The sequence below is a fragment of the Microchirus variegatus genome (assembly GCF_963457635.1).
Source record: "Microchirus variegatus genome assembly, chromosome: 4".
In the NCBI taxonomy this organism is placed as follows: domain Eukaryota; kingdom Metazoa; phylum Chordata; class Actinopteri; order Pleuronectiformes; family Soleidae; genus Microchirus; species Microchirus variegatus.
The window spans coordinates 32,742,006-32,765,701 of record NC_139805.1 but is presented as its reverse complement, the minus strand read 5'-3'; the positions used below and the strand labels follow the sequence as shown (position 1 = coordinate 32,765,701).

General features: G+C 40.7%; 1 protein-coding gene across 1 annotated transcript in view; it reads right to left on the bottom strand.

Annotated features, from left to right (window-relative positions):
* The window catches only part of LOC310926209 (cadherin-2-like), a gene marked incomplete at both ends in the record, with an annotated part of 136,919 nt that overhangs the window by 5,692 nt on the left and 107,531 nt on the right, over nt 1-23,696 (bottom strand). Inside the window, 4 exons of the mRNA XM_083888308.1 lie at nt 4,299-4,460; nt 13,878-14,017; nt 19,047-19,280; nt 21,309-21,542. Of these exons, the coding sequence (XP_083744434.1) occupies nt 4,299-4,460; nt 13,878-14,017; nt 19,047-19,280; nt 21,309-21,542 (770 nt within the window). The remainder of the gene's footprint in view (nt 1-4,298; nt 4,461-13,877; nt 14,018-19,046; nt 19,281-21,308; nt 21,543-23,696) is intronic.

Here is a 23,696-nt window from a genome sequence, read left to right as displayed (position 1 = left end):
ACATCTGTTTACACCAGTTGCTGACCACTGGTGTACACAGATTTAGGTCAGAGTAAATGTCCGTCAAATAACTACTTGCATATGTGAGGCTCAAAGAAGAAGAAGAAGAAGTAATTCTAAAAATTTGTCTGCTGATTAAACTTCCACATTATTGTTAGTTTAAGGCAGAAAACGTGGATTTTTAAGACGTTTTAAAGCAATTTCGCCTAATGAACGTTGATGTTTTCCACATTTACTTGCTGATCCCACATTATGGGGCCAAAAAGAAGTCCCCATCATTGAAATTATTAAATTTTAAGGTCAATTAAAGGAAAGAAATAAGGGTTCCAAAAAGGTTCTTCTACAAGAACTGAGGTTCTACCTGGAACCATTTGCTTCTGAAAAACCCTTTCCCAAAGAAAAGGTTTTTCAAGGGTTCTTGGTAACACTAATGGTTCCAGTAAGAACCATTTTGATCCAGAGAACCCTCTAAAACCCCTTTCCTGAATAAAGGGTTTTAAAAGGGTTCTTGGTGGAACCCTCAAAAAGGGCTCCAGGTGGAACCTTTAGCCGAAGAACCTTATATGGTTCTACTTAGCACTTTTATTTCGTGTGTATACGGTTAGGATTAGACGAGTAGTAGTTATCGCTAATGTGAGAGTAAGTAAAACCTGGTCCCAATGAGGCTTAGAGGACGTTTGGAGCTAAGATTTGAGTTGTGGTTCGAAAAAGTTCAGTTAGTTAGTCTGAATGCCGTGTCCTAAGAAGAATAGCTATGCAAACCTGTGTGTGCAGTGGTGGAGATGGACAGTAGGGAGTGCGCGACGAGTCAGAGGAAAGGAGGGATTATGGCGGAATGGACAAGAGGGGAGGATTTGGGTCACGTCTGACAGATGCCGCCTCTATCTCTAGGAAGGGAGATTCAGCAGATTATTCAGGCGCAGCCTTTACTTAAACACACCTCGCTCTCTCCCACACATACATGCTTCCTGTCCACATTTATTTTTATTTTTTTTTCCACGCCGTGCACCGAAAATACCCCCCCCCCCCTCTATCTAACAGTCCGGAACATGGGGCGGCGATTCTGCTCGGAAGTGTTGAGATGAGAGCGGTAAATCTGATAAGCCGTGTGAACATTTTATGGGCCACGTCTGACTGAAGACGCTCTCTCGCTACGTCGACACTCGCGGTGGGAGGAGAGAGAATTAATGCAGAGAGAGAGAGAGGGAGAAGGAGGCGGGGGGGGGGGGGGGCGAGAGAAGCAGCGGCTTGTCATGTCTGCCCGGATTAAGCCGTCTAGATCGGCTCGCAATGTCTGATAGCCCCTGCTCATTATTCAGAGCTGTGCTTGGCAGATGTCTTTATCATCAGCATCCCAAACAAAAAGACACAGGATATTGGGAGCAGGTAGTGTATGTAGGGGAGGGGGGGGGGGGGAGCAAACATGCATCGACATCGATTGTTCCTCACGCACGACATGACACGGTGTCACTTATCGCTGTTGACAGAAGATTTCTGTCTCATTAAATCTGTCTGTTCGCTCGCAGAGTCGTGTTAATCCACGAGAGAGTGAATACGGCTTCCGGGAGGGAGGAGCGAAAAAGAAATAAGACGTCTTCATACACACACATGCACGCGCACGCATGCACGCGCACACCATTCACCTATGAGACAAAAGACAGGCTCTGCATCTGCGACGTTTAAAGGAGATTCGTTGAAGTTAAGAGTGTTTCAGGTGCTTCTGCAGAGTCGCCGTGTGTGTGTGTGTGGGTGTGTGTGTGTGTGTGTGTGTCACATACAGAAGACGACGCGGCTCAATATGCCGCCCGTCTGGAGAGGGAGACGACGGGAGACGTGGAACACGATTTACTGCTCTCAAACACTGGGGGTCGTGCAGAAAACACACTCACATGTAGGGGACATACGTCTAAGTGGGGACCAAAGCGGCAGAACGCCAGGTTTTGTACCCAGAATATTAATCTAAACGCTCCGTTAACAAGCGTCCTCTTAAAAAAAAACCTTTTCATTAACATTTTGGACACGTTAACAAACAAAAAAGCTAGTCCTGCTCTCTGTCGCCCTCTAAATCTATCAGTGGTACTGCAGCCTCACACCAGGAGTCTGCACTGAAGGAGACTTCACTTCCTCATCTTTAGGAATTTCAAAAACAAAGTGTTTTTTGGGACAAAGACATCACACTTCCGCCGTGCAGAAAACACACTCACATGTAGGGGACATACGTCCTAGTGGGGACCAAAGGGGTGGAACGCCAGGTTTTGTGAGCAGAATATTAATCTAAACGCTCCGTTATCAAACATCCTCTTCAAACAAAACATTTTCATTAACATTTTGGACACGCTAACAGACAAAAAAGCTGATCCTGCTCTCTATCGCCCTCTAAATCTATCAGTGGTACTGCAGCCTCACAGCAGGAGTCTGCACTTCTTCCCAACTTCACTTCCTCATCTTTAGGAATTTCAAAAACAGTGTGTTTTTTGGGACAAGGACATCTCAGCTCGTGTAGGAGCAGGTTGGAGCTTAATTAGGGTTTTTATATCATTACAGCGTTTCATTAAGAAATGATGTTTAAGTTTGATCGCTATTTGCCATATTTTAGACATTAAATGATCTTTACGCCACAGTTCTAAGCCTCTATTTTCATCATCAACATCTACAACACGCAAAGAGGAGAAACTCTACATTTGCTTTGCAAGCACTTTAACTGAGCGGCAATATGTTGAGAAAACACTGTGCCCAAGAACAGGGTTGTGTGTGTGTGACAGCACAGTCTTTTTCTTTTCTCTCACTTGCTCCCGATTAGGGGAGCTGCCACAGTGGATATATCCGCATTTTTGATCTGGCATGGATTTTACGTCAACACTCGCTATTTATCCGTGCTTTGGGACGGGCACCAAGAGCACACTGGTGCATTACAGTGGCTGGATCGTTGTTTGCCTTTTGTCCTTGTTCAAATCAAAACAATGCAGAGACACGTCCACTTCTCTTCCGTCCATCTCCCTCTCCAAAACAAGCAGCGCTGTCCGTGTGCAACACACTGACTCTGCACAAGTGCCTCACACATCCCCACTACTTGACAAAACACCATCCTTTTAACACCTGCCATCCACGCTTTATGTCCCCTAAAACCTTAAAAAACCAACAGCAGTGAATGAAAATCACACGTGTCAATTACAGCTGCACCTCGCGGCGGTGACGACCACGTTAGTCACGCGGCTGCAGCTTACGTTTAAGAAACTTTCTGAAAAACGCTACCAGCATTTTTAGCTCGTACACTTTAGGAGTGAACTCTGGAAATAATCACCCCGTTACGCACATTATCCTCCTGACTGAGTGTTACCAGTCATGGTCCAACTGTCTGCAGTGAATGCAAAGCACTGCCACACTTACTTTTAGAAAAGCTATTCCAACCGCATTGTCTGTCAAAGCAAATAATCCCAACAAATGTCAGCTTCTTTGCATATATTAAAGAAAATGGAGCAGTTTCCAAGGCTTTCAGGAGGTGTGGATGTTCTGCAGCCGGTCTGTGAGATTACTTAAACTCAATGGCTTTACCGCTAATTAGTTATCCAAGCTGTGGCCACGTCTGAGGCCAGCTAATCCTGACCATTAGCAAAAGCTCATTAAGAACTACCCCGGCACTGTTTTCTCTGTGTTGATGTCTCCTGCTAACCACATATCCATGTTAGATCAGTGATAGTGATATTCTTTTATATCGGGGGCAAGGTACAACTGAGCGTAGACCTGAAGAACATTTCCAAGTTGCATCCTTTTGCATGATGATGCCAATGTAAGATTTCCCTGTTTAAATATAGGCTCTGCATTCTGTTTTAAGTAGCAGTCTTCAAAGTCTTTGAAAGTTACAGTGGACGGGTTTCCGTACTGGCAGCTCTGCTGTGAGCTATGAGCAGCAGCTGTTTGAAGAAGCGTCTGAACTTCAACATCCCTAAATCCTGTAAGACGATGAGGTAAACTGCACACATCCTGCTCACGTCTTTGATGCTTTAAACCAAAGTGTTCAGAAAAGCAAAAAAAGATCTAACACCGGCGGAATCTTTTTCTGGAGACAGTGCTCGCACACGCTGCCCTCAAACAGTTCCTGTTTCACTCGTGTTGATTCATCGCTTCCCGTTTGCTGAGAAGTTCACCAGACGTCCTTCACCAGAAAATGAATCTCTGGACGCTTGCGCCCTTTGCAGATTTAGACACAAGCACTGACAATGAACAGAAACATGATGTAGTACGCGCTTAAGTTGCTAAAAGTAAACATGTGAATTCCGGCGTCTAGTGTGTTGTAATACCTCATGGATGAAGTCTCCGATGTCCCCTGGGTGCGGTGCAGCAGAGCGGACAGGGTACTGGTGGTCATGATGGAGGGGCCTCTCATCCAGACGTCTGATCCCCACTTTGACACACTCTGGCTCCAGGGCATCGGGCTGCTGCAGCTGACTCAGATCATAGTCCTAAAGACACAAAAAGCACACATTCACACGGGGCTTTTACAGTAACATCCATTCGAAAATCTACGATTTGACTCCCAGGAAACACCGCCAACCACGGAATTCACATAATACAATGATGTGACCCAACTGGAAGGCAAGTGAGACAGACATGTAAATCCACAAACCTTTGCCACACAACACTGGAAAAGCAAGAGTGAAAGCTGAGAAATCAGGAGAGACCGGAGCGAGAGTTCAACAACAGCAACGCTAAGGGTTCGTGACAGGTGATCGGCAACATCACGTGCGACGGAAGCAGGACAGGAGTGCCCGCACAATGTGCGAGGCCACGCGTTGCCAGATGAGCCTTAATAAACTTTATGTTAGATTTGATCTCCTCAATAAAACCTCAGCAGAAGACCTGCTGCCCGTGTCCACGGCAGACGTGAGATGAATTCTGTTGATCGCGAGCGAGTAAAACTGCAGAAGCAGATAATGTCCAACATCCAACAATGGCTTCTAAAAACAGGTGCCAATCACTTAGCTGATGTTATTACTGACATTTCTAAGAGATTAGTCTCACAAGTGTTGCCATCTGCACCAATACAGTCTTCAGGGTCTGGTCTCAACAACGGTTTATCTGGGGCTTCCAGCTCCATTCTGATGAAGAGCTTTGAGAAGCAAGTTCTCCAGCATCTCAAAGACAAGAGGCAAGATAGTGAAGCTCAGATTACTCCCTCAGGCAGTTCCATCCGACGTAACTTTGAGGGATGTAACTTTTCCAAGCAGCAATAAACCTTTCAACCAGCCTGTTTTTTTACAAAATCGCATTCAGAACCAAGTGAGGACGTCATTTCCAGCATCCTCCACTGAATCACCAATCAACAGGTTTTTCGAGGACTGCTTGGTTTTGACCATTGAACTTATTCCATTCATATCTGAATCCCTGAGTCCATGAGGAACATTCCTGCCAAATGTGAAAAAAAATAATTATCTCAAGGCAATTTTTTTTTATTGCCAACCAACTAACACAACAAGAAAAAGATATGCAAGGTCACGCTAACCTCACCATTTGATGACTGAGTTTGAATCAGTTCATTGGTAAGTCTTTGAAAGACATTCTTGTGATATCATGTTCACAAAATTTCAATGGATGGATGGACAGTCCAGAGGTGGGCATAAAAGTATAAACATTGAGGCAGAACTGGTGATCGATCTTAGGGTCAGAGAGAAACGGTCATCTATCATCATCTAATATCTCCAGCCTGGGAAAGGATACTTGACTTCAGATCTTGACCATTGAATGTTGTCCATCCAAATCTAAACAGTTCATTCCTGAGGTCATGTAGAACATTTCTGCCAAACATCTGAAAACATACTCTTGAAGTGGTTTTTATCAAACAGTTTTGTGAGTTTACTCAAACCTCAAAATCTGATGACCACAACTGATACATTCATTACTAAGCTGTTGGAAGGATCCTAAAGAAATTCTTGAGATATCATGTTCATACAATTTGGATGGACGCATCGACAATATCTCAAACCTGGGAAAGAATACTCAGAAATGACTACACTTCTCAGCAGTTCATCCACGAGTCCATGTGGAACATTTCTGCCAAATAGGACGATAGGCGGGGTACACCCTGGACAGTTGGCCAGTCCATCGCAGGGCCACATATAGAGACAAACAACCATTCATATGGAACATTTCTGTCAAATTTGAAAATAAACTCTAGAGACAGATTTAGCAAAAGCACCGAGTCACTCCAACCTCGCAAAATGTGATGACCAAGATTGATACGGTTTATTACTAAGTTGCTGGAAGGTCTAACCTCAGAAAATATACTCAAAAATGACTAAACTTCTGATCTCAACCATCGCATGTTGTCCATCCAAATCAAAGCAGTTCATCCATGTGGAACATTTTTGCCAGATTTGAAAAGAAACCATTTTCAAAGGTACTGATACATGAAAAAGGTCTGTGAGGTCACTGCAACCTCACAATTTGATGACCATGCTTGATACGGTTTATTACTAAGTTGTTTGTAGGTTTCCCTCAAGAGGTTCTTGAGATATCATGTTCATAACATTTGGACGAATGGATGGAGAACATGTCTAACCTCGGAAAGCATACTCAGAAATGGCTAAACTTCTGATCTTGACCATTGAATGTTGTCCATCCAAGTCCAAGCAGTTCATTCATGAGTCCATGTGGAACATTTCTGCCAAATTTGAAAAGAAACCCTTGAAGAAACACCCCAACCTCAACATTTGATGACCAAGATTGATACAGTTTATAACTAAGTTATTGGAAGGTTTCCCCACCCTTCAGACAACATGTCCAACCTGGGAAAAGAATACTCTCCCTGTACTTTAGGAGGCTAAATTCTCAGGCTACATTCTTCTTCTACTCCTATGACTTCACCGCAGAGCAATCAGACGAGTTTAACCTGGAAACATCTCAAACTGGCGCTTTAATGTGAGCAGGGCCAGGACAGGAAGTGTCTGCAGTGTGTCATTAAAACGGAATGTCATCAAGAATTTACTGAGCAAAAATGTGAAACAGCAGCCAGTTCGCCCCTCGCTGCTGTCTGACATGCGGTACAGAAATATCCACTGCTGTGCCACCACGATTGAATTCACCCTCCACACACCATTGAAACCATTTTTTAACAGTTTCACTCATTCATTAGTGAGAAGCACATATTACGTTGCTTATTAAACAACACGATGTTGTTTTGCGTGATGATAACTGAAGTGAAGCGTGACTCTCAGAGGCAAACAAACGCCTCGAGGCAACTTCAGCAATCACTCCAATTATTGGCTTTTCTATTTACTGCATTACATGTACGATTCTGTCTTATTAAAGGCGCTAATTTTGGGTCGCGATGACGCTGTAGATCATAACGCGCTGAGACATGGACACATCGTTCCGAGACACGAATCCAGTTCCGAACACAGAGATAATCTGTTTTAAATTAAAGTCTAAAGGCGGAGAATTAATCGCCGGCTTGAACTTTGCGACGTGACGGGCGGGTTTATTAGCGTATGCTAATAATGTATTCTCTCTAATGTCAGGTGCGCCGCATGTCACCGGCTGTGAAACACACACAAAAAAAGCAGCAGCAGCAGCAGCTCATAATGAACCTCGTTGATTGATGAAAGCGCCGGTCTTTATCGGGGACACGGAACAATTCACTTTAAGTAAATAGACCCATCACTATCTCTGTGCTTACTCCCTGTATTGAAGAGTTGATTTAGTGAGAATTCCAATGACTCATATGGGCTAACGGAGGTCTGATGCAAGCGTCAACCATGTCTCCTGCAGCCTCTGTCCTCAGGGGGGGGGGGGGACGCTTAAGCTATCTAATTAGCATCAGTACCGAGAAAGACTGCGTTTCACCTTTACTCGCACAAACATCGGCAGAGGCAGAAAGGGAAGTGAGTGTCACGGCCTCAGATTAGTTCATGTTGACTGGTGTCTGAGTCACTTCAGTTACCATTCAGCAACCGTTTTCATGCTCTCTGGTCTCCATGGAAATGGACTAAAGCAGGGCCGCTTTCAGCACAATCGCAGCCTGCTGTGGACTGACCTTGGACTTTGTTCACAATAATGGGCAAACCAATAGAAACTCTTGGCGCTGAAGAGCAGCTAAGAGCCCTGCAACTACCGCGCGGCCAAAAAGGAAATTACGTGTCTTTCTTGTACTTAGAATTCCCAGAAGAGACATTTTGTCAGTCCTCGTGTACTTAAGGATTCTGTTTAGTGAAATACGCCAGTATTTATGCACATTTTGGCCCATTACGGCGCATTAATCACACTTATGCTTCACAAGTTGTAGTTTTTGGATTATCTGAATGCTGATGTTTCCCCATTAGCACGTAATTAGTTGTCATTTCTTTGATTGAGTTAATTTTGTGACCCTGTTCTGCATTACCACACATACTGTATTTCATACTATTTAAAGGTGCCATATGTAAGAATGTGGCCAAAAACGGTAACTACATTCAAATTCAAAATACCGAGGTCTTTTAGGTTTCGTTTTCTGATGTAACTGGCAACCCGTGGTTGCTCGGCAGATGAGACTCTACTGACTGCAATGATTGGTAGACGGCGGTAGGTGGCGCCACATGCCAAAACATGATTTCAAAACATAAACATGATTTGCAGTCTGCAAAATATTTTTTATATGCAAATATTGTGGCTGTACTGTTGTTGTTGGTAAGTTCAGTTTGTTATATGAACATTATTCCTGAGTCTCTGTGACATGTTAGGAGGATTTTATGGCCAATTGCTTTAGATTATTACATAATGCACCTTTAATGATGTGGGTCAAATGAGATAAAATACTGCATCTAGAAACAGATACCAAACACTTTTAATTGTTGTGAAAATTCATTTTTTAATTATGAACAAATTCACGTTCTTTGTTAAGTGTTTGAAACTTTTTTTCTTGAGCAAACCAATAACGTAATCAGCGTGGCCATTTTTTATGTAATAAAGCCTGTAAGGTAATAACTTGCCAATAATGTAATCAAGTTTTTGAGCCAATATTGTAATAACATTTTGCCAATAACGTCACAATTTATGACGTTAGTCGCCTGGCATTAAAAAAAAAGGAAGAAAGAAAAATCCTTTGAAAATGTAATAGCTGCAGCCGATAATGCAATAATACATAAATGGGACTGCATTTTTTTGGGGAAAAAAAAGACTTTCTTTCAAAGGTAGGGGGTGGATTCATCATATTAATTCATTCATCAAGGATACGCACTATGCAGTACTCTCACACCTTTGAGAATGACTATTCTATCCAGAAAACAGACCATGTTGACCATGGTTCCAACAAGTATCTAATCTAATCTAATCAATCTAATTACCAAATACCACATTTGTAAAAATAAAGAGTTTGTTCAACAAAGGAGAGAGAGTGAGCTGAATAGTACGTATCCTTGATGATTAAATACAAATACGATGAACATTCCATGCACTCGACCTATTTTTGATGAACAAAATGCACAAAAACTGCAAATATTATCCTTTATTTTCAAGAAATGCAGTCCCATTTATGTACAATTTCATTTAATTTTATTTATTAAACTTTCATTCAACTAGGAACAACAGTTTGGCCAATAATGTTATATTAACCAACACATCATAATTTGTGACATTACTGTTGTTATTACAACTGTATGACATTTAAAAATGGGCAAAATGATTCAGTTATTGCTCGTTTTCTCCTTTATGAAATTGCTCAAAATGAACTGGCTTCTGCAGGAACATCTGTACGTCCAGCACCAGCCAAACGCTGGACCACGTTCACTCTTTTAAGAGTTCAATAAATCCCCGGTGCCACCTCTGTGATTCCCAGGCCTGAGGTTCGGGGCATTTTGTTCGCCTGCACCATAGATCAGCACAGAAACGTGTGTGAGCTTTGTTTGAAATGCATGACGTCTCTGCACAAAGTTCTCTCTGCCCTGAAGCTCCATGTTTGCCTCTCCTTAAATAAGCAAAATGGCAGCAAAAAACAAACAAACAAACCCACGTCTCCATTCTACGGAGCCCCCGAAGTGACATGACAAAAAAAGACTTTTTTTTTTTTAAATCTCAAGTTTCAAAGTCGAGATCTCGAGTTTCCCAAAAAAACATTATTATTTTTTTTCACATTTTTTAAAAACATTTTTTGACATTTTTTGGGGAAATTCGAGATTTAAAAAAAAAAATTGGTCAATTTTTTTTTTTTGTCAATTTTTTTTTTTCTCATGTCACTTCGGAGGCTCCGTACCATTCTCCATTAAAGACACACATGTTGTTTTCTCTAAACCAGTAGATGAGTAAATCATTCCATTGGGCCGACATCACATTATCTTAATGGTCGCCTGTCCCTCAAATTTCGTTTTCTTGTGGTTTCCGTTCACGTTGGAAGGAAATGGAATAAACTCTAGTCGTAAAGCTTGCTGCAATTCTAAAGTGAACGAGGAGAGCGGTGCTGATGGACGACACAAGCTCTGTCACTGTCTGATATTCGATGCAAGTTGCTCACACTTTATCGCACACAATGTTGTATGATAAGATCATATGCAGTTATACAGTACTGTATAGAGGGGACCTGTGGGTAGAATGACTCATGCCTGGCATTTTTTTTTTACAGTTACCAGATTGGTGCATGACTGAAAACACAAAGAGGAAGTGAAAGATTTACGAAGTGAATTCTGCTAAAACATTCAGCAGTTTGACGGCATAAACAGTTCTAGAGATTAACAATATTGGACCATTTGCCGATATCACACACGTTCTTGGGCCGATTATTGATGCCAATACTGATATACACTACTGTTCAAAAGTTAAGGGTCACCTATGCAATTATTGTTGTGTTTTCCATTAAAAGTCACACTTTTATTCACCAAAAGAGTTGCAAAATATATATTAAATATAGTCAAGACATTGACAAGATTAGAAATAATGATTTTTATTCCACATAATAATTTTGCTTATATATATATATATATATATAGGCATGCTGTTCAGGAAATTATTCTTTGAAGATATGGAATGAAACTTTTAATATATTGAATGAACCTTTGAACATTTTGAAGATATGGAGTGAAACTAGAATATATTGAATGAAACTCTGAATATATTGAATGAAACCTTGAATATATGTAATGAAACTTGAATATATGGAATGAAGCCTTGAATATATTGAATGAAACTTGAATATATTGAATGAAACTTGAATATATTGAATGAAACCTTGAATATATAGAATGAAACTTGAACATATTGAATGAAACTTGAATATATGGAATGAAACTTTGAATATATTGAATGAAACCTTAAATATATGGAATGAAGCTTGAATATATGGAATGAAACTCTGAATATATTGAATGAAACTTGAATATATTGAATGAAACTTGAATATATTAAATGAAACCTTGAATATATGGAATGAAACTTGAATATATGGAATGAAACTTTGAATATTTCACGAAACATTGAATATATGGAATGAAACTCTGAATATATTGAATGAAACTTGACTATATTCAAGCTTCACTCCATATATTCAAAGTTTCATTCAATATATTAAAAGATTAATTTCCTGAATGGCATGCCATAATTTATATATATACAATAATTATATATGTATATGTAATATATAATGTACATATTCCATTAAAAACTGACGTTTGCAGCTAGAATAGTCATTTCTGATTAATTAAACATTATATTCACTGAAAGAAAAGTGCCATTCCTTCCAAAATAGGGACATTTCTAAGTGACCCCAAACTTTTGAATGGTAGTGTTTGGGTAAAACATTGAAAAACAGGTCAGGGAGGCTCCACCCGCCTGCTGCACTGCTGGTGTATACACAGAAACGCTCCCTCAATCGGGTTTGATAGTTTTGCTCGACAGACAACTTTTTCAAATGAGGAATGCAGCACATAAATTATGTTTCTGTTGTCAAGGACCAAACATAGTCAGAATAACATGAACAACAACAACAATAACAGCAGCAGCAGTTACGTACTGCAGCTTTAACTTCCACCAGCTTTGAAACTGAAGGTTCTCTTCATAGCTTCAATGCCTCGGTTCCACCTGTGACTCCAGGTCTCCTCCCTTTCAGTTCTTTTATGCACCGACTCCACGCGCTGCTGCTGTTTTTCTTCCTTTCTTTAACCATTGCACTTGACAGTCCAGTTAATGGCGTTGCTATTCTTTTTTTGGTCAAAAGAGACGACAAAAGGAGACGGTAACCATGGAAATGTGCTCGAGATTAATGCAAGCGGGTCTGCTGGTAGCCAAACTCTGCACACGACGAGACAATGAGGGAGACAACTCCTGGACGGAAATCACATCGCTGGTATTGTGGAACGATGGAACATAAGACTGACGCACGGCCTGGTTTAGTAATGAACGGACCTGTGTGGGCGTGTGGAGATGCGGAAATGTGAAGCTGCGCCGGACACAGGACTCGAACAGCGCATGCTAATAAACACACTGAAGATGCAACCATGACGGCACAGACCAGTGGTGCTCAAAACTGTTAGAAAATATTGTTATTAAATATCGAGCTCTTGAAGTAACACCATTATCACCATATTACTTACATGTGCTGCTTTTCGACTACATGGTCCCAGCATGTAGCATTGACAAGATTAGAAATAATGATTTTTATTCAGAATAATAATAATCTTTGCTTTCGTTAAAGAACCAGCAAAACTGTTTTCAGCTGTGCCAACATCTTTGCAGAAGGGTTTTCTAATCATCCAATAGCCTTCTAACGTCATTAGCAAACACAATGTACCATTAGAACACTGGAAATGGGCCTCTATACACATATATGTACATATTCCATTAAAAATCATACAGACGTATGCAGCTAGAATAGTTGTTTACCACATTAACAATAACGTATAGAGCAGGGGCCTCAAACTCAAAGTGACCTGGGGGCCTAGTCTAGTCTAGTCTGGTCAGGAGGGGCCATGTCAAGTGAAAAAAGTCCAACAATTCGGGAAAAATGAATGGTTGAGTGATTAGAAATTAAAATGATATCTCGTTAATCCATTGTGATGTTGCAATTACAGATATTTAGGCTGACATTGCGCACCATAAAAGTGTTTGTTTTGATACATAGTTTAAGACAAAAAAAACCCCCTGAACATCTGTGACGCAAAATGAATCTGTAAATAACAAAAACAGACAGAAATAAAGATAATATACACATAGGCAATTGTAAATAAAACACTAGACATGCTTATATATAATTCATTGTGGAATAGATTAATTTCAAAATATGTATACGGCCGCAGGACATCGACCTGTGGGCCGCATATGGCCCGCGGACCACGAGTTTGAGACCCCTGGTAATCTGAGTGTATTTCTGATTCATTTAAAGGTGCCATATGTAAGTGTGTGGCCAAAAATGGTTACTACATTCAAATTCAAAATTCCGCGGTCTTTTAGGTTTCGTTTTCTGACGTAACTGGCAACCCGTGGTCGCTCGGCAGCTGAGACTCTACTGACAGCAATGATTGGTAGACGGCGGTAGGTGGCGCCACATGCCAAAACATGATTTTAAAACATAAACATGATTTGCAGTCTGCAAAATATTTTTTTTTAATGCAAATAGTTCGTCTGTACTGTTGTTGTTGGTGAGTTCAGTTTGTTATATGAACATTATTCCTGAGTCTCTGTGACATATTAGGAGGATTTTACGGCCAGTTGATTTAGATTTATTACATAATGCACCTTTAAAATACATTTCAAAGTGACCCCAAACTTTTAAACGGTAGTGAACATGCACCACAGTCTGAGAACCACGTCCATAGAAGCTAATCAGAGGAAAATCAACACAAATCTAATCAAAAAAGTTAACCTGTGGTCAGCAAAAACGGTCACCACAGAGAACAATACTGTGTGTGTGTGTGTGTGTGTACCTGGTCTTCCTCTCCACCTCCCTCCTCGTCGTATTTGAGGATGTTGTCCCGGACGTCGTCCTCCGGGTCGATGAGGAGCTGCTTGGCCTGACGCTCCTTATCCCTCCTCTTCATCCACATCACAAACAGGAGCACCAGCACTGAACAAACGTAGGACAGAGAGTCTGAGCAAGTCTTCTACAACAACAACAACAACAACAACAACAACTTCTGCATTTGCAAACCGTCCTTTTTCATCTCTCGCTCACGCTCCACTCCTGTTTTATACATTCATTCCTCTCTGACTGCAGTGATGAAACTGCGCTGATGCACCGCGGTCGGCGCGTTGCATCACGTCTGATTACCAGTGTTGGTTAACGACGGGCATTTCCTGCAAAAAAAACTTTGGCGACCAATTGTCAGTGACTGGAAGTGGGAACCGGTGGATGAATAATCAATGACGAGAGTGTCGTTTGTTGTTCTGCGGCTGTAAAGCGGGGCCTGCCGCCTTCTGCCGAGTGCTTTGTTCTAAAATGACGGTGCACGTTCTTTGTCGGCGCTCGTCTCTGCGTGTTCCTCCTGTGCCGCTGTGGAGCGACATCTAAGTCAGTCATTCACACACAAGATGTGTGTCACGGATATAGATATTTTTAGGTCACCAAATTGTGACTTATTCAGTAAAATGCATGAATTAACTTTGGATTAACTTGTCAGCTGTGGGTGTGTAAAAATAGACGCGTGCGCAAATTTGCGCGTGTCATGATTTATATCCGGGGGGGAAATGGGTCGCAAAAGAAAAAGTTTGAGAAGTTTGGAAAACGCCAATCTAAGCAATTTTCACAATTTTCACTGTGGGTTGCCAGTTTGAATTTTATTGCTGTGGTTGCCCCTTGAGCAAGGTACAGTATGCCCAATCCTCTCCAATGTTGACTGGACACTCTGTCCGTAAATGGGCAGCCGGTTGCACCAGGACAAAAGGGCATCTGGTGTAAAATACATCTGCCAAATCAAATATGTGGATCATCTCGCTGTGGCGAGCCCCGAGAGAGAGGAGAAGCCGAAAGCAAAAAAAAAAAAAAAAAAAAAGTATCTCATGTGCATGTTGCTCTGCTGCTGTGATGGAAACCAAAGAGAACTGGCACTGGTGTGTGTGTGTGTGTGATATATACACAGTGATAAATCAGTAGGAAGTATATAAAATTGCATTACATTGACTATTTTGTCCGAACATTTCTGGGGACCAAGGCTCCTTTTTAGCCTTTTTTTTTTTTTTTTTAACAGTAGCATAAAAACATAAAAATGCACTGTTTTTTTAAAAACCAAATCTAAGAGGAAAAAAATAAAAATATAAAAATTGCCTTTCTTTCCACATCTGGATATGAGATGAGTGCATATAGCTGTGACAGGTGGGTTTCAAACCCACAACTCTGGGTTCAGCTGTTGTTGTCTTTAAAGTACTTATATAAATAAAGTTGGATTGAACTGGAACTCCGTACCAACTGAGCTAAGGGCGAATTTCTTTTGTCCAAGGCCGATCCCTGGCAATATATAACCGAATCTGTGGGCCGTACAACATCTGACCGCGGGCCGTAGTTTGGACACCTCTGGTGGAGCCAGTAAGAAAGAAAAAAAGGCTCTTTATTGTTATTGTACTATCAAAACTGGGAGGCCAGATTATAGTTAACAAAAAACAATGAAAAAACAGAAAAACTGGAGCTTTTAAAAAAAACCCTGATGACGAATTGAAACTGAATTGTACGCTTATAAAAAACCATGTGATTAGTTTTCATTCATTCATTCATAATAAAATGTTTCCAATTTGTTTTTGTTGACATCGTGAGATAAATAAAGCTCTGTTAAGCATAAAATTGGTTATGTCGTTAATTGGGTCGAGTTGAGTTTACGTCTACGTGAGTCAACAAACCTCTGCTTTTATTGGGTTTATTGGTTTGGGTTCATGTTTTTCCTCAGATTGAGGAATATTCATATATAGATATAAATATATTAGGGCTGTCAAAAGATCAACATGTTTAATCAGATTAATCACAGGGTAGCTGTGGATTAATCACGATTAATCACAATTAATTACCATTCGTAAATTATTCGTAAAACATTCTAATTTTCTCTTTATATTGTTGTAGGAATGGAGAGATAAATAAAGTATGTGAAAATATAAAGGTAAAGAACAATAAAATACTGTAAATAACTTAAAAAAAACATATACAAACTTAGTAAAAAATAAACATTACATTGTAAAGAACCCACATTATAAGACAATATAAATATATAGAAAAAATAAAATACTGTAAATAACTTAAAAATTAAAAAAAAAAAAAATACATTGCACTGTAAATAACTCACATTATAAACAAAATATAAAGTATAGAAGTTAAATAGTTTTCTCTGGTTGGCACTAAACCCACAGCAGGAATTTTCCTCATCAGCACCTTTTAAGCACCGCTTCTACTAGTTAGCATTAGCGTCAGCTAGCATTCTGACGCTAATGAAAGTGAGAAAGTGCGTTAATGCTTTAAAAAAAATATATATATATATTGACAGCCCTAATATATATAATATATATATATATATATATATATATATAAATATATATATATATAAATATATATAAATATATATATATTTATATATATTTATATATATTTACCTTTCACACAAACTGCATCCAAACTTCAGTCTACTTTCATGTAGATCGTTCCACTGCTGGGTTTTTGTGACACATAAAACGTATGATGATCTTCATGCATCTTGCACCTTACAAAAAAATAAAACAAAATTTAAAATAATCAAAAACTCGCTAGCAAACCCACTCTAAAAAACTAATTATTTTTATTTTTATCCCGAACTATTATAACCTTTTTTGGAAACTAAACGGAATTGGCACACAATATAATGTGATATATATACTCCGTGGAAGGTTGCCTTAACCTTTCGATTTCTTTCAAAAATGGCATTAAATGTATTATTTTAAGCGTTGAACATGAAGGAAATCTAACGGGATTTATTACAGTAGAATAATAATCCTGCTCAGAACTGTGTAACTGTTAGAAAATAAGCCAGTTTTCTTGGAGACGGTGGTGAAAAGATGGTCAGATGTCGATCAGAGCCGCCGCGACTGACCGCGACGCCACATGGGACCAAACCCTGACCCGGTGTGTCTAACATAAGTGTCGATGGTGGGAGGAAACCCACGCAGACACAGGGGAGATCACCCGTACGACATCTCACCCCGCACCTTCTTGCTGCGAGGCAATAGCGCTAACCGCTAAACCGCCGTGCCCGAAACTGCAAAAACCTCTCTTCAAGTGAGGTCTTCTTTTTGGGAGCTATCTAAGGAAAGGCACAGCTCTTATTTTTGACAGATTTTTTAAAATTTGATGCGGAGCTTCACTTGGCGATGCCATAGCAACCGTCCAAAAAAAAAATCTGACCTGAAAATTCACACACTGACAAAAAAAAAAAAAACCCTCATTAAAGGAACATGCAGCTCTGGAGTTTTTCCTACGATGCTTCTCTGAAACTCAGCGGTACTTAATTATTTGAAGTAATTGACTGCATGTGCGTTATATGCGTTGGGAACAGAGAGCGTAGCCGTGCAGCTCATGGCTGTGGTTGGTTTCTTCTCTTCTGGCTTCCACTGTTGGACTCCATCATAGCGCCTGTCACTTGCCGCGCTGATAAGTTAGTGCCGGCGCTCGGTTGGAGCCTGCAGCGCTGGGTCTGTTCTCAGAAATTCATTTTGGCCGGTGCTCTTTGATTGACTGTCTAATTAATCAACATGTTGATTTGATTTGGAAAAACATCCATCAGACCAAACCATTTATGAGTGAGACAACCGTCTTTATGGCTCGCTCCTGTTTTAGAAATGTGATACAGAAACGTCGGGGGTGGTAGCTCAACTGAACACTCATCATTTTCTGCAAAAAGTTTTCTTTTCTTTTGTGCTGACGCTCTTATTGTCTGCTACATTAAGTCCCAGACCACCATTATTTCATTATGACTGTTCACACGCACATGTGCTGTGAGTGGACCTCTGTACATGAGCTAGCACAGCTAGCATCTTCAAACCAAACGCTGTGACACAAGGACTGAGAGGTGAGAGTAACAACAGCGAGATTACAACCTTCCTGTACGCAACTGGGTGACGATGTTAGCTGGACTAAATTAGGTAGCATCGTACTCTGGAAATGTTTCTTCCTGCAGCTGGGTAATGATGCTAGCTGGGCTACATGAGCGAGCATCGTGTCCTCGCAATAGTTCTGCCACCAGCAGCTGAGTGACAATGCTAGCTGGGCTAAAATGAGTTAGCAGTGTGCACTCGCAAAGTTCCAACCTACAGCTGAGTGACAACGCTAGCTGGGTTAAATGGACTAGCATCATGGCCTCGCAATGTTTCCCCCCGCAGCTGGGTGACTAGGCTAGCTGGGCTAAAATTAGTTAGCATTGTGCACTCGCAAAGTTCCAGCCTACAGCTGAGTGACAATGCTAGCTGGGTTAAATGAGGCAGCATCGTACTATCACAATTTTTCCATCTGCAGCTGGGTAGTGATGCTAACTGGGCTAAATGGACTAGCATCATGCCCTCGCAATGTTTCCACCCGCAGCTGGGTGACTAGGCTAGCTGGGCTAAAATGAGTTAGCAGTGTGCACTCGCAAAGTTCCTGCCTACAGCTGAATGACAATGCTAGCTGGGTTAAATGAGGTAGCATCGTACTATCGCAATTTTTCCACCTGCAGCTGGGTTGTGATGCTAACTGGGCTAAATGGACTGTGTTCAAGAAACTTTAGAAACTACAGTGTTTTGAATTGGGATTGCAGTAACTGTGTTAAACTCTAAAGGTCACTGTTACTAGTTACAGCTAGTCAGTCACTGGTCACGGTCAAGGTTGGGGTTAAGGTTTCAGTTATTGATGTCTGAATGAATGGACGCCAATGCAGCGTCCTATCAAGAGTAGCTGTGTAAACCTGTGTGTGAGTGTACTTTTATTTGTTCGCTCTTTAGGACTTTTTTTCTGGCATAAACACTGACCTTGTCAGGATCAGTCGTCCTCAAAGGGACCAAAAACTAATGAGGCAGAATCTCATTTCTGAGCATCTGGTTAAATTTAGGGCGAAGATTTGAATTGTGATGAGTGAGCGTATGTGTGTGTGTGTGTGTGAGTGGAGGTTCACCTAGTAGGCTGATAATACAGATGAGGATGGCTATGATGGCTCCAGTCCCGAGTCCCGTGGCAATGTATCGCTCCATGTCCACGCAGTCTCCGTGGTGGTCGCACTGGCAAACCTTGACCCTCAGGTAGGACGTGTTGGACATGGGGAGGTTGCCGGAGTCTGTGATGGTGATCGGAACCTCGTAGATCCCGCTGGCCAAGGAACCGATCCTCAGTCGAAGCTGAGCATACTCGCCTACAGCATGACGGATAAAGATGGAAAAGCTGCTTCATATTCATACCCATCCACTCAGTCACACACTAGGAGGTTTTTTAGCTGAAATCTACATACATATCATAGCATCTTAGGACAAACCACGATCTACACTCTTAGAAATAAAAGTGCTAAGTAGAACCATATAAGGTTCTTCGGCTTGTCCTCATCGGAGAACCCTTTTTGGCTCCAGGTAGAACATATTTGTAAAGTTTTCCACCTGGAACCCTTTTGGAGGGTTCCACCAAGAACCCTTTTAAAAGCCTTTATTCAGGAAAGGGGTTTTAAAGGGTTCTCTGGATCAAAATGGTTCTTACTGGAACCAAGAACCCTTGAAAAGCCCTTTCTTCGGGAAATGGTTTTTCAGAAGCAAACGGTTCCATGTAGAACCTCAGCCCTTGCAGAAGAATCCTTTTGGAACCCCTATTTCTAAGATTGTACCATATGCACTAACTCTGGGACATTGTGTGCATTACTTTATAAATAAAGCTCTGAACATTACATTTTCTGTGCTATTTATTACAAATAGATGCGTGTGAATGGGTGCGTGTGCGTGTGTAATGATTTTACTGGGCGTCGCAAACGCAAATTTCATTTCAATTTCAACTTCATTCCACGTGGTGACGATAAAGTTTTTTCAATTAAATAAAATTTGATGGTATCTCGAGTCAAAACAGCTTAGCAAATGTAGCTTATGAAGCTGCAATCTCCAAATGCCTTTGTGGTTAAATTTATCCGCAGAGCATTACAGAGGAACATAATATGAGGTGTATCATCTCATCAGAATGCAAGAGCGGAAATGTCACCACTGGCGCTGGTTACAAGGCTGCGATTGTTAATGTATGAGCTTCCAATGACTTTGAGTGATGAAGTTCAGTTTTTAAGGCCAGTTGTATGAAATACTATCGCTTCTCTGGGATAATACGATACAAGGAAACAGCAATTTGAGCAATTTTAACAAAATTCTCGCCCCACGAAACCTCCGACTTCTTAAGTCTACGGTAACATCTTTGACATTAAATGACCTCCTTTGACTAAAAACCTGAGTTTGTGAGTTTTTAAAAAAAATATATGTTTATTATTTTTCTGAGTTTGTGAGTTTGCGCTGCTTTGTAAACTGCTCACTCTCCGCACCAAAGTCCATAGAGAAAATGTACGATTTAACATCAAAGCAGATTGGATTTGTTGACCCCCTGCTGCCTCAAATGTGTCATTTTTCTGACGTCTGCTGTTTGAAATGCTTCTGTCCGACTCATTAAAGTGACACAATCTCGCCAAAAAGCCAGCAGGAGACCAGCACCTCCTGCGTAACGTCAAGCTAAAAACACAGATTTTCTCTATGGGGTTTGGTTTCAAGAGGGGACTTTAGCTTTAGGGTTTGCAAAAGTCAGTTTCCAGCTACAATTTCCTGTGTAATGGTGAGATAATGCAGCAAATGTGTGATTAAAATAGGTAAACCTATCTATCTGTAAAGCAAGTTGCATCTGTCTGTCTGTCTGTGACAGGCGTATCTTGCTGACCGTTAGTCAGATCGCCCTAAGACTTTGGATGTGGGTTGAGCACGTCCCATTGGTCTGCATCCTTGATTTTCACATTTTTTGGAGGAATTAAAATTTTCGCGGATTTATCACGCTACATCAGGCAGGCAGTGGCTCATCAGCAGCAGCTGCGCTGTCTGGAGTGGGGAGGTGGGACTGAAGAGGCTGTCCTCATGGTCGGCCAGACATTTTCACACGGTTCACCGCAGAACATGGTGTTTTTTTGTATTTTGCTTTAGCATGCGAGGCTACGATTCGCATTAGCGTAGGGCTAGCATAATACAAACACTGTGCAACCTCATTAGGCACAAGGCAAATGTTTTCATTTTCGCATTAGCGTAGCTAGATGTTGTGACTGTCAGCCACTTTGCCACTTTGTATTATGTTAGCCTTTACGTTCCTAATCATGCAATCATCCAACTGAAAAAAATGTTCTTCAGCTCCAACTATAGGAATACATATAGTGACTGACCGTTGTGGCGACTGAGGGTCCAGTTGCGGCGTATGTCTGACGGGCGCGTGGCGAGCTCAAAGGCGAAAGGTCCGGCGTTTTGGGTCAAGTCGGCGTCGCTGGCCGAGATGTTGATGCCGTTCGGATGCGGCCTCTCGCACATTTCCACCTCCGGCGGCGAAACGTGAGGGGCGTTGTCGTTAATGTCCAGCAGGTACATCTGAAGGGTGCCTGTCCCACTGGCCGGCGGGACACCTTAGACACAGAGAATATGAAAAAATGAACGTTATGCACCAGATAATAAAAAAAAAAGTATTTTTTTGGAAGCTGTAGAAGTTAAAAATGCCATGTTTTTCCATCAGCTGAAGAACACATTCACGGTGCAAATGATTTTCCCTCCGCGAACCTAAAGAAGAAAATTAGTACAAGTTTAAAAACCTCGGTAATGCTGCTCATTACACGCCACAATGAACCCCGTAATAAAATATGCCCTGAGGATTAGAGTTAGGTTGATTAATGTAACAGTTATTAATGCAACAAGCAAACGGCAAATTATATCATAAGGCATCATTAGGGCATTTTGGCCAGGGACGGGAACGCGGCGTAAAAACACCACAATCAGCTTCCAGAAGCAACCGTATGTGGATTGATTCTCCGGGGGGGGTTGATGGAAATCAACGGGCACATCTTTAAAAATGTTTATTGTTGACGTGAATCAACACGAGAGGACTGAGTTTCATTACTGAGATCACTCAGGGATAAGACGACTGAAAAAGCAACAGTCGCTGACTTCCTGACAGCTGCGACAAAGGCTGCTGCTGACTAAAGTCCAACGTTACGCTGTAGAATATAAATGATAAATACAAACAAAGAGAGAGCGATAGAGAGGGAGATCGCCCTGCACGGCCAAAAAAAAACCCACCGAAAAGGTGATCGTCGGACGTGGGAACAAAAGCCCAGAAAACAACAATGAAAATCCAGCGAACTCTGACATGACTTCACTTAGATTTATTCATAAATGAGCTCATGAATAAATCCAAGTTAAGTCCTGAGTCAGAGTTGTTAATAAAACAAATGTCTGTTAGGTTCAAACCATGAAGTCAAAAATGACTTCAGACAGTGATGATTCAGTCTGTCGGCTCTGACGCGACTCTGTGAAAAACAAAAACACAACGTATTGTGTTCGTTTCAGGAAGGTTTTTTACAAACATGAAACTCCATTTATTTAAAATATAAAGATCTATAAATGCCTACATCCATGTCTCGTGGTATCCTGTGTGAACAGTTTAACAGGCGACTCTTTTACTATTGGTGGTCTACGGGGAAATTGCTTTTTGGGCCACCACTGCAGTACGGTTGAGCAACAGCATTTATAATCAACTGTATTTCGCATCTAATCTAATTGTTTTAGCCAAAGATTATGAGAAAATATATGATTTAAGAACTGTATTAAAGTTCCTGACCTTTTAATTTGTGAACATTTCCCGTTTATTCCTATGGAACGTTTTAGGGAGAGTTTTTAGCTCCGTTAACACTTTAGATTAACATATTATTATGCTTATTAACAGGCATATAAGTAGCATAATAGCCCTTTATTAGTAAATATTAAGCACGTATTAACACCTTATGTAGGAAAACTCTCAATTCATGTTGTAATAGAGGTAGAATAAGGTGTTAATGATTACTTATAAAGGGCTAGTATGCTAATTATATGTGTTAAGTTATAAGATATAAGTTACTGAGTTAGTAACTTTTAGTTACCAGGTCAGTAACTTCAATCTTAGAAATAAGGGTTCCAAAAGGGTTCTTCTAGGTTCTACCTGGAACCATTTGCGCCTGAAGACAGGGTTTTTCAAAGGTTCTTGGTAACACTAACAGTTCCAGTAAGAACCATTTTGATCCAGAGAACCCTTTAAAAACCCTTTCCTGAATAAAGGCTTTTAAATGGGTTCAAGGTGGAACCTTCATAAAAAGGTTCTACCTGGAGCCAAAAAGGGTTCTCCTATGAGGACAAGCCGAAGAACCTTATATTACTGTTACTTTAAAAAAAATAATAATAAAAAATAGAAAAAATTCTAATTCCTAAGTCTTCCACATATAAAATGAAATAATGAGGATTCACTCTTCCTTAATTCAACATATAGTAGAATTATTTATGATAAAACTGAATATTAAATATGTTCAATGACACTGTTTTCATGGGAGACAAGACACGTATCAAGTTCCCTACATTACTGTAGACATTATCATGACTTTGTCTATAATGGTTTAGTTTCAGAACTTATCCATATACATATACATATACATATACATATACATATACATATACATACTCGGCTTTTATCTCAATGCGAGAAAAGTAAACATACTGAGGAGTAAGAATAGTCTGTGACCACCTCCGAGAAGCAG